The sequence below is a fragment of the Suricata suricatta genome, chromosome 5, assembly GCF_006229205.1.
Source record: "Suricata suricatta isolate VVHF042 chromosome 5, meerkat_22Aug2017_6uvM2_HiC, whole genome shotgun sequence".
Classification (NCBI taxonomy): domain Eukaryota; kingdom Metazoa; phylum Chordata; class Mammalia; order Carnivora; family Herpestidae; genus Suricata; species Suricata suricatta.
Window position 1 is genome coordinate 66,659,522 of NC_043704.1, and position 12,660 is coordinate 66,672,181.

General features: G+C 35.9%; 1 protein-coding gene across 1 annotated transcript in view; it reads left to right on the top strand.

Moving 5' to 3' along the window:
* STXBP5L (syntaxin binding protein 5 like) overlaps window positions 1–12,660 on the top strand; it is a 361,836-nt gene that overhangs the window by 175,561 nt on the left and 173,615 nt on the right. The window contains exon 11 of the mRNA XM_029939407.1: window positions 12,250–12,328. Coding sequence (XP_029795267.1) covers window positions 12,250–12,328 — 79 coding nt within the window. The remainder of the gene's footprint in view (window positions 1–12,249; window positions 12,329–12,660) is intronic.

Genomic DNA, 12,660 nt, shown 5'->3' on the forward strand with positions numbered 1-12,660 from the left:
TCATTCTTCTGCATATTACTGTCCAGTTCTCCAGGCACCATCTGTTAAAGATGCTGTCTGTTTTCCATTGGATACTCTTTCCTGCTTTGTCAAAGACTAATTGGCCATACCTTTGTGGGTCCAATTCTGAGTTTCTCTATTCTATTCCATTGGTCTATGTGTCTGTTTTTGTCCCAATACCATACTATCTTGAGGATTATAGCTTTGTAGTAGAAGCTAAAGTATGGAATTCTATTGCCTCCTGTTTTGGTTTTCTTCTTCAATATTACTTTGGCTATTTTGCGGTTCCATACAAATTACAGGATTGTTTGTTCTAGCTTTGAGAAGAATGCTGGTACAATTTTGATTGGGATTGCATTGAATGTGTAGATTGCTTTGGGTAATAATGACATTTTAACAATACTTATTCTTCTGATCCATGAGCAAGGAATGCTTTTCCATTTCTTGGTGTCTTCTTCACTTTCCTTCATAAGTTTTCTATAGTTTTCATCATAGAGATCTTTTATATCTTTGGTTAGGTTTATTTCTAGGTATTTTATGGTTCTTGGTGCAGTTTTGAATGAGATGTTTCTTTATTTTTCTTTCCGTTGCTTCATTATTGGTGTATAAAATAATACAACCAATTTCTGTATGTTGATTTTGTACCCTGCGACTTTGTTGAATTCATTGATCAGTTCCAGCAGACTTTTGGTGGAGGCTTTCGGGTTTTCCATAGAGAGTATCATGTCGTCTGTGAAAAGTAAAAGTCTGACTTCATTTTTGCCAGTTTTGATGTCTTTTATATAATTTTTTAAATCTGATTGCTGATGCTAGGACTTCCAACACTATGTTAAACAACAGTAGTGAGAGTGGACATCCCTGTCATGTTCCTGATCTCAGGGGGAAAGCTCTCAGTTTTTCCCTATTGAGGATGATATTAGCTGTGGGCTTTTCATAAATGGCTTTTATAATGTGTAAATAAATTTCTTCTATTCTGACCTTCTCGAGGGTTTTTATTAAGAAAGGATGCTGTATTTTGTCAAATGCTTTTTCTGCATCAATCAACAGGATCATATGGTTCTTTTCTTTTGTTAATGTGATGTATCACACTGATTGATTTGCAAATATTGAATCAACCCTGTACTCCAGAATGACTCCCACTTGATCATGGTGAATAATTCTTTTTACATGCTGTTGATTTCGATTTGCTAGTATCTTGTTGAGGATTTTTGCATCCCTATTCATCAGGGATATTGGCCTGTAGTTCTCTGTTTTGGCTGGGTCTCTATCTGGTTTGGGAATCAAAGTGATGCTAGCTTCATAGAATGAGTCCAGAAATTTCCCTCCATTTCTATTTTCTGGAACAGCTTGAGAAGAATGGGTATTAACTGTGTTTAAATATCTGGTAGAATTCTCCAAGGAAGCCTTCTGGTCCAGGGCTCTTATTTGTTGGGAGATTTTTGACAACTGATTCAATTTCTTCAATAGTTCAATGGGTCTGTCAGATTTTCTGTCTTTTCCCGTTTGAATTTTGGTAGTGTGGGGGTGTTTATGAATTTGTCCATTTCTTCTAGGTTTCCCAGTTTGTTGGCATATATTTTTTTATAGTATTACCTGATAATTGCTTGTATTTCTGAGGGATTGGTTATAATAAATCCATTTTCATTTGTGATTTTTTCTATTTAAGTACTGTCTCTTTTTGAGAAGCCTGGTTAGAGGTTTATGAATTTTGTTTATTTTTTTTCAAAAAACCAACTCTTGGTTTCATTGATCTGTTCAACTGTTTGTTTGGATTCTATACTGTATATTTCTTCCCTGATCTTTATTATTTCTTTTCTTCTTCTGGGTTTGGGGTATCCTTGTTTCTCTGCTTCTAGTTCCTTTAGGTGCTGTGTTAGATTTTTTATTTGCAGTTTTTCTAGTTTCTTGAAATGGGCCTGGATTGCAATGTATTTTCCTCTTAGGACTGCCTTTGCTACATGCCAGAGAGTCTGGATTGTTGTATTTTCATTTTCATTTGTTTCCATTTTCTGCTTTTTAAAAAATTTCTTCTCTAATTGCCTGATTGACCCATTGGACTTTTTCCTGTGGTTGATTTCAACTTTCATAGCATTGTGATCTGAAAGTATGCATGGTATGTCTCAATTCTTTTATATTTTTTGAAGGCTGCCTTATGATCCAGTATGTGATCTGTCTTGGAGAATGTACCATGTACACTCAAAAAAGGGAATTCCATAGATTTGGGATGTAGAGTTCTGAATATATGTCAATTCCATCTCACCCAATATGTTGTTCAGGGGCATTGTTTCTTTAGTGGGTTTCTGTTTAATTGATCTGTCCATTGCTTTAAGTGGAGTATTAAAGTCCCCTGCCATTAGCACATTCTAATCAATAAGATTGTTTTGTTTGTGATTTTTTGTTTTATGTATTTGGGTGCTTCTGAATTTGTGCTTAGACATTTATAATTGTTAGCTCTTTCTGATGAATAGACCCTATAATTAATATACAATGCCCTTCTTCATCTCTTGTTATTGACTTTACTTTATAGTCCATTTTGTCTGATATAAGTATGGCTACTTTGGCTTTCTTTTGACTTCCAGTAGCATGATAAATATTTCTCCATCCCCTCACTTTCAATCTGAAGGTGTCCTCAGGTCTAAAATGAGTCTCTTGTAGACAGCAAATAGATGGATTTTGGTTTTTTAAATCCATTCTGATGCCTTGTGTCTTTTGATTGGAGCATTTAGTCCATTTACATTCAGTGTTATTATTGAAAAATATGGGTTTAGAGTCATTATGTTCTCTGTAGGATTCATGCTTGTAGTGGTGTCTCTGGTACTTTATGTTCCTTGCAACATTTCCCCCATAGACTCCCCGCTTAGGATTTCTTGTAGGGCTGGTTTAGTGATGATGAATTCCATCATATTTTGTTTGTTTGGGGAAACCTTTATGTCCCCTTCAATTCTGAATGATAGGCTTGTTGGATAAAGGATTCTTGATTGCATATTTTTCCTGTTCATCACATTGAAGATTTCATGCCATTCCTCTCTGCCTCCCAAGTTTCAGTAGATAGGTCTGTTATTAATGTGTCTCCCTTTGTATGTTAAGGCCCATTTATCCCTAGCTGCTTTCAGAATTCTCTCTTTATCTTTGTATTTTGCCAGTTTCACTGTGATATGTCGAGCAAAAATCAGTTCATGTTACATCTGGAGGGAGTTCTCTGTGCATCTTGGATCTCGGTGTCTGTTTACTTCCCCAGATTGGGGACGTTCTCAGCTATAAATTGTTCAAATATCCCTTCAGCACCTTTCTCTTTTTCTTTTCTTCTGAAATTCCTGTGATATGGATATTGTTCCTTTTTGATTGCATCACTCAGTTCCCAAATTTTCTTTTTCAATTTATCTTTTTCTCAGCTTCCTCTTTTTCCATAATTTTATCTTCTAATTAATATTTTCTTCTTTCTGCCTCTTCAATCTATGCAGTGGCTGCCTCCATTTTATTTTGCACTTCATTTATAGCATTTTTAAGTTCATCAACCTATTTTTAAGGTTCATGATCTTTATAGCAATGGAGTCTCTGCTGTCTTCTATGCCTTTTTTAAGCCCAGTGATTAATTTTATGACTATTGCTCTGAATTCTTATTCAGTTATGTTGCTTAAATAGGTTTTGATCAGTTCTTTAGTTGTCACTTCTTCCTGAATTCCTTTTGAGGAGAATTCTTTCATTTCGTCATTTTGGCTAGTGTTCTGTCTCTTTCAAGTTTTAAAAGCTTGTTATGTGCTCTACACCTGTGAGTACTGCTGTATTAAAGCAGGTTCATACACTGTCCAGGGCCTGACCATTCAGGAGATATTTTCGAAAGGTGTCACTTCCTCTATGTTGTTGTGACTTTGGTTATTTTATTTTTCTACTCAGAGTGATGTATTAGACTCCCCACCATGTGTGCTTTAGTTTTTTTCTTAATGTAGCCCTGGAAAGGAAAACAGACAGACAAACAGGGAACGAGAACATGCAAACTGACAAACAAGTCAAACAAACAAGCAAACACACAAACAAAAAACAAAAGAGCCTAAAAGCATAAAACCAGAAATCCCAGCTACAAATAAAGAGCAAAGTGGAAGCAGTGCTGATGGAAGAGCATGTACAAAGAGAGAAGTGACAGAGGTGGTGAGAAGGAGAAAATGAACATTGACCAGGCAGAGAACTTAAAGGCTTAATCCAGAAAGAGAAAAAAGGAAAATATGGAAGGACGTGAGGAGAATGAAATGAAGATAATGTTGCCCATAGTAACTATATGGCCTGATTATTTTAGAGAGAAAGCAAAATAAAGAAGGAGGTGTAGAACATGCATCAAGAGGATGGACTAAATGTCTGTTTAAGCAAACCAATAAACAGAGTAACCAGCCTACAGGAAGGAAGAGATAAGAAGGAGAAAAGGGAGAATATATCTGAATAACAAGAATTAACCTAGGGTCAATCCAGGCAATGCAGCAGTGCTGGTCTGGAGGGGGCCATCTGTTTCTGTGGCATCTATTCAGTTCCAGCAGATAAGGAACTACCCAGTGCAGATGGGCGTGGTTTAGTGTAGGCAGGTCCCGCCTCTACTGTGGGCTCTGTGGACCAGTCCCTGAGGCCCCACCTTGGTGGTTATGGAGAGAAAATTGGCGACCCCTCCCTAGTCCCTTCTCCATAGACCAGGTGTCCCAAATTACTCCTTTGGATCCAGCCTTACTCTGCCATAGGCGCAGACGAAGTGGGCCATCTCCTATGCCCACACCCAGCCAAGTTCCAAACTCCCACTCTGTGCACGTTAATGATGCCACCCAAAATGTAATCTCGTGAGCAGTAGCACTCCTGGGCAGGGTTATTCCTGATGCCGACTGTGCCCCTAAGGTGCCAATGAACCCAGAGGGGACTCCCCTTGTCCCCAGGCATGGGAACAGTGCACCCAGCCCCAGTCCAAAGAAAGCCCCGCAGTTTGAGATGAAATCTCTCTCTGAAAGCCCTGCAGTTAGAGATAGGAGAATAGGATCTGTCTCTGTCCTGATCCGAGGTGTTTCTCTTGTCCAGATACAGTCCTACTTTTCCTCAGCTGCTCTTTCTCTTCACTTTGTCCCTCCTCAGATGGGGATCCTTCCCCTCAACACCTCTATGTCCCAGCCCATTTTTATCTCCCCCAGTTTGCAATCACACACCTATGAGTCTGTCTTCCTAGTAGACTCTGTCTCCTTTCCTTCCAGACTCTCAGGTTTCAGAGTCCTTTGGCTTCAGCCCTTCTTTGTTTGAGAGATATGGGCGGGAAGTACGGAGCCCCATACTTCTGAGCCATGTTGAACCTATGACCTTACCTTTCTTTATCTAAAATTTCCTCTATTTTTGCTTTTATTCTTGAAGGACACTTTTGATGTAGTTGAATTTCTAGGTTGACAATTTATATGTATGCGTGTTGTTTTTTAGGTGCTGAACATTTTTAAAACGTTCCACTGTTTTCTGGTTACAGTGTTTCTAAATGAGAAATGTGTGGTGTTTGACTTTTAGTTTCCTTGTATATAATTTGTCATTTTCCCCTGGCTACTTTCAAAGTTTTTATAACTTTTATTTTCAACAATTTGATTATAATATGCCTAGGTGCTTTTTTCCCCCCTTCAAATTCATTCTATTTAAGAGTTACAGAACTTCTTACATTTAGAAATTTATATCTTTCATGAAATTAGGGAAATTTTCAGCCTTTTATTTTTTCAAATGTGTTTTTCTGCTCCAACCTCTCTCTGCCTCTCTTTTTTGGGCCACTAGTTACTTGTCTGGTAGAATTTTGGTATTGTCCCACATGTTTCTGGGCTTCTATTTTTGTTGTTGCTGTTGTTAATCATTTTTTCCCTGAATTTCAAATTGGATAGTTCCCATTGATCTTTTTCCTCTATAATCTTCATTTCCTAAACTGGGAAACCATAGCTAGATTCATTATTTTTCTACAAATCAACATTTTTTATATTACGGAAATAGGCTTTGTCTGAAACACAGATTATTGGACAGTAGGGGGAAAAAGGAAGCTTTTCTTCTTGGAGTTGTATGGTTTTAGGTCTCTAGTTTAGGACTTTTATCCATCTGCAGTTTATTTCCGCATATGATATAAGAAAGTGGCACAGTTTTAGTCTTTTTCATGTAGCTGTTCAATTTTCCTTACACCATTTTTTGAAGAGAATTGTCATATTCCCACTCGATGTTCTTGCCTCCTTTGTCATAGATTGACCATATAAACATGGTTTGTTTCTGGGCATTCTATTCTGTTCCATTGGACTATGTGTTGTGTGTGTGTGTGTGTGTGTGTGTGTGTGTGTGTGTGTGTACCATAATGTTTTTATTATTACAGCTTTGTAGTAAATCTCGAAATCTGGAATTGTGATACCTCTAGCTTTGTTCTTCTTTCTCAAGATTGCTTTGGCTATTTGAGGTCTTTTATGGTTCCATACAAATTTTAGGATTGCTCTAGTTTTGTGAAAAATGCTATTGGCATTTTGATAGGAATTGCATTGAATTTGTTGATTGCTTTGGGTAGTATGAATATTTTAATGATATTCTGTAAATACATAAGCATGGGATACCTTTCCATTTGTGTCATTTTTAATTTCTTTTATCACTGTTTTATAGTTTTATAGTTTTCAGAGTATGAGCCTTTCACCTCCTTGGTTATGTCTATCCCTAGATATTTCATACTTTTCAGTTCAATTATAAATGGGATTGGTTTTTTAAATTTTTCTTTACTTCATTTTTAGTGTACTGAAATGCAACAGATATTTTTATATTAATTTTGTATCCCAAAACATTATTTAATTAATTTATTCTAACAGTTTTCTTCTTGTTTGACTGCTGGAGCTAAGACTTCCAGTATTATGTTAAAAAGTAGCCAGAGTGGGCATCCTTGTCTTGTCCTGACCAGAGAGGAAAAGCTCTGTTTTTCACCATTGAGTATGATGTTACCTGTGGGTTTTGTTATATATCACTTTTATAATGTTGAGGAATGTTCCCTCTAAACTCATTTTGTTAAGACTTTTCATCATGAATAGATGTTGAATTCTATCAAATGATTTTTGTACATCTTTTGGGATGACTTTATTACTTTTATCCTTCATTTTGTTAATGTGATATATCACATTGAGTGTTTTGCATATAGTGAATCATCCTTCCATTCTTAGGTTAATATTGTGGTAGGAAGTTTTGTATCTGTGTTCATCAGGGTTCTTCCCCTATAGTTTTCTTTTTAGTAGTGTCTTGTCTCATTTTGTTATCAGGATATTGCTGACCCTGTAGAGTATATTTAGAGGCTTTTCCTTTTCTCTATCTGTTGGAACAGTTTGAGAAGAATAGATATTAACTCTTCTTCAAATGTTTCGTAGAATTCACCTGTGAATCAATCTGGATGTGTGTTGGAAATTTTTTGATCATCTGTTGAATTTCATTACTACTAATTGGTCTGTTTAGATTTTCTATTTCTTCCTGATTCATTTTTGTAAGTTTCTATGTTTCTAGGAAGTTACTCATTTATTCCAGGTTGTCTACTTTGTTGATATAATTTGTGTAGTAGTTCTTATAATCCTATGTATTTTTCTTCAATGTCAGCTGTTACTTATCCTTCATTTCTGATTTTATTTGGGCCCACTTTCTTTTTGTTTGTTTGGTTTTGATGAATCTGGCTAAAGGTTTATCAGTTTCACTTATTATTTTAAAGAAACAACTCTAGTTTTCATTGACTTTTCTATTGATTTTTTTAGTCTTTATTTCATTTATTTCTGCTCTTATCTTTCCTCCTACTCACTTTGGGCTTTGTTTTTATTTTCTAGTTCTTTTAGGAGTATGGTTAGATTGTTTATATGAGATTTTTATTGTTGCTTGAGGTGGAGCTGTAGTGCTATAAATTTTCCACTTAGAACTACTTTCACTCCCTCAAAAATTTGGACCACTATGTTTTTATTTATATTCCTCTCCATGTAGTTTTAAAATCTCTATTTGATTTCTTCATTGACCCATTGGTTCTTAGTAGCATGTTGGTTAGCCTCATCTGTTTTTTCCCCACATTCTTTCTTGTTCTTATTTTGTAGTTTCATACTGTTGTGGTCAGAAAGGATGTTTGGTATGATTTCAGTAATCTTAAATATGATTTCAGTAATCTTAAATTTATTGAGACTTGTCTTGTGGCCTAACTTGTGATCTATCCTGGAGATGTTTCTTGTATACTTGAGTAGAATGTATATTCTGTTGGTTTGGGATGGGATGTTCTATATATTTCTGTTAAGTCATTCAAAGGTACCATTTCCTTATTGATCTATCCATTGATGTATGTGGTGTGTTATAGACCTTTACTATATTGTATTACTGTAAATTTCTCCCTTTATGTCTGTTAATATTTGCTTTATTTGGGTGCTCCATTGTTGGATACATAGATATTTATAATTGCTATATTCTCTTTTTGAATTAACTTCTTTATGATTGTGTCTTTGTCTCTTGTTACACTTTTTGCTGTAAAGTCTATTTTAACTATTGTACCCACTTTTTTTACTTTAATTTGCATGGAATATCTTTTTCTATCCTTTACCTTTCAGTCTGTATGTGTCTTTAGGTCTGAAGTGAGCATAGGCAGCACATAGATGGGTTGATCTTGTATTTTTATTTATTCCATCATCCTATGTCTTTTGATGGGTGAATTAGACCATTTACATTTAAAGTAATTACTGATAGGTATGTACTTTGCCATTTTGTTCATTGTTTGATAGTTGTTTTTGTAGTTCTCTGTTCCTCTTCTCTTGCTCTCTTTCTTTGTGATCGACATTTTCCTTTGTTGTAATTACTGGTTTTCTCTCTCTTTTTTGTGTATGTATTACAGATTTTTGGTTTGTTGTTACCATGAGTTTCATATATAACATTCTAAGTGTATAGAAGTCTATATTAATTTGATAGTCACTTAAATGGGAATACATTCTAAAAGTTGGTGCAAGTTGGCATATCCCAGAATGATCCATGCAGGGGAAGCCCTGGTGGGGAGGCTGGAACTGAGGCAGAGTTAGAGCTGGACAAGGTGGGGGATCTGGGGGCAGTGATCCTAGGTGCTCCATGCAATGGGTGCCTGGCGAATTATCTGGAGCCAACATTACATGGCCCTGAAGTGTTCTGGAGTGCTTAGCACATATATCACTTTGGCATAAGTGCTGTAGCTGTAGTGAGCACTGAACAGGAGTATTCCACTGTGCACCACAATGGTGCTGTCTTGGTAGGATGACTGGGGCTGGTGTGGGCTACCTCATTGAGGTAGTAGGCTAGCTAGGGTGCCTGGATTCTGTTCTGTTCTTGTAACAGCTATCGAGGTGGAGAGGGGAATGTAAACCATGGTACTTCTCTGCCTGGAGAGAGTTTCAGTAGCTCCCTTGCCATTTGGTGGAGTTCTAGGGGTTGATCTTTTATATGCTAGTTGCTGGTTGGGTTTTTTTTTTTAATGTTTATATTTGAGACACAGACAGAGCATGAGTGAGGGAAGGGCAGAGAGAGAGGGAGACACAGAATCTTAAGCAAGCTCCAGGCTCCAAGCTGTCAGCACAGAGCCTGATGCAGGGATCAAACCCACGAGCCATGAGATCATGACCTGAGCTGAAGTCAGATGCTTAACCGACTGAGCCACCCAGGTGTCCCTATATGTTAGTTGCTTTTTAAAATTGTGGCTTTTTTCTTTGTCTCAGGCCATCAAGGGCTGGTATGTGCAAGGGGCCCAGGATTTGCCGAGGCGGCAGGCCAGCTGTCGCACCTGGACCCTGCCCCCATCTTCACTATCAAAGTGGAGGGGGATCATAGACAGTGGCGCTTGCCAGTCCCTCAAGTCCCAAGAGAGTTTCAGCCCCTCCCTCCCATTTGGCAGTGTTCTGGGGCTCGGTCCATTATATTGTAGTGCCCTTGAAACCATAACTTTTTTTCTATGCCCCAGGACAGATGAGTCCGCTCCTGGCCCCTTAATCCTATCCCTCCCCACTGTAGTTCACAGCACTGGGGGTTTGAGTTTCCCTTTGTGTTTTCCTCTCTTGTGCTTTTCTCTTTGTGGTCTATTTTTTGTTGTACAGAAGCTGTACAATTGGTCCTCAGTTCTTCAGGAGAAATTACTCTATAAGTAGGTATAGATTTGGTGTGTCTATGGAGGGGATGTGTTCAGATTCTTCCTATGTCACGATCTTGGACTGGGACTCCCAAGTTCTATCTTATAATGCTTAGTCTAGCTTCTAGAATGTAATCTGAAAAAATGTGGAAATTCTTCTATCATAAAGTGAAACTGTAATATTCTTAACTACTGCTTCATGTTCTCCTACTATTCTCAACACTCATTTACTTATTTATGGTACCTCATATTGTCAGTTTTATGTTTGTTTTGCTTAAGCTAGTAAATTTTAAGCATCTTGTTTTTTGTTCTTTGTTTTTACCCTGCCATTTAGTATAGTCCTTTGAACATAAAGAGTAGCAATAAATGCAATTTTTTATGACAATTGTTTGCAATGTGACATGTAAGCATATTTCAATTACTGATAGTCAATGAATATAATCAAAGTTGAAAACTTTCAGGCAAAATTAATTATTGGAAATGGAAATTGAAGTAAATAATTAATTAGTTAATTTAGATACTATTCTTTTTATAAATCCATGCATGATACTGATGTGTATCGAATTAAAAACAGTAACTGGTTTCATTATATGTACATATGTATATACAGATACACACATATACACACACATATACATGTATATATAAGCAACTGCAAATATACTATTTTGATTTCATTAATGGCTTGGCCATTATTAGACAAGCAATGGAGAAAAAAGATACCAACTGAGGAGAATGGGTCCCTTTCCTTACAGTGTTATTTCCTTCAGTTTTCTCTATTCCTACATTTTACCCAGACCAGTAATCACCAACCAGTTGTTCCTCTCCGCAAGACCCCTGTTCAGAGTGAGTCTGTGAGCCAGTTCTCTCTTTGTAAAGGATCATGATCTACATATCATGTCAGCAATTCTTTTTTATATACAATACAGATACTTTAAAATCTTTTTTTATAATGTGAATGATTATGACCAATATTTAAAATTTTTTAAATATTTATTTGTAAGAGAGACAGACAGAGCATATGCAGGGATGGGGGGGGAGAGAGAGAGAGGGAGACACAGAATCTGAAGCAGACTCCAAGGTCTGAGCTATCAGCACAGAGCCTGATGTGTGGCTCAAACTCACAAGCTGTGAGATCATGACCTAAGCTGAAGTCAATGCTTAACCAACTGAGCCACCCAGGTGCTCCAGGGCCAATATTTTATTATTGGTTGCTTCTTTAGTTGATGTAGGGTAAAAGAAGGAGAAGGCAAATTCAGGAAGCATGCCATGGAGCAGATAAGGTATGTTGTATGCTGCCTTTTAAACAAGTTAAATAAAACTATATTGACATCCTATTTGGATTATGACTGTGTCATTCTGAAACTGTCCTGAAAATTTAAACTTAAATACACATAAACATCTCTCTACATAATAGGTATCTGTGTCTATAAACAGTTGTGGCAATATAAGAATATATAGGAGTACTTATTAAAAAAGAAACAACCATATTTCAAAAACCCTGATTTTATCAAAATGAGACATAGAATTATAAGCAAAAACATAACTAGAAAAATGCTATATGTAGAAATAGCTTTACTTCCATTTCCTACTCTTTTTGATAAGTTTTCAAAATCCATGGAGTCTTAACAACATAAACCTTTCCCTACAAGAAACTATTTTTATGCAAATATAGCATATCATTGAAATGTACTGTGTTCATTGTCTATTGGACTTTCCTTTAAATGAATTTTACAAAAATGCAATTATTTTGATAGTCTATTACAAGTTTTAAATGGCAAGTCTTTCTGCATGTGAAAGTATGGATTTTCATAATAATGCATTTCATTATGCAGATAACTATGTGTCTTCAATTTTAAAATTGTTTATCTTAAAAATTAAAGTAACTGTATGAGACTAGATTTATGAATGGAGAATAGATTACAAATATCTATTGCTTACATAGCAGTCAATTATTAGGCTTCAACAAATTGTTTACAAATTGAACAAATAGGTTTGGATGCATAGAACTGTGTTTATCCTACTATGAAAAACACAAAATTACCTTTTTTCTTTATATTCTGTTAGTTGAACTTTTGAAATAATTATGGATGAGTAGAACTTAAATAGATTTAACAAAATTCTTTTTCTTTCCTTAGGAAAAAGTCAAAGAGAAGGAAGAAAATCTGAATCTTGTAAACCAATTCTTAAAGTAGAATACAAGACCTGTAGAAGCAGGTATGCATTTTTAACTTTGGCAAATATGGGAGATTATATAAGAAATAGAGACAAGAAAGGCAAATAACCTTTAATGTTTATGTATTAAAGTTTTACATTATTATGTAAGTATATTAATGGGCTATATCCTCTTCATTGATGATAATGGTTCTTATTATTTAATAGGAATATCTATGATGTTAGTATAGTAAATATTACAAATAGCAACTGCTAATTATTTTAACTTTCTATAAATATTCAAATGAGTGTTATGCACATAAATTTTAACAATGTAGGACTTTTGGGCCATACACATTACAGGTAGCAATCATTCAGTTTTATTAAGCAGAAAC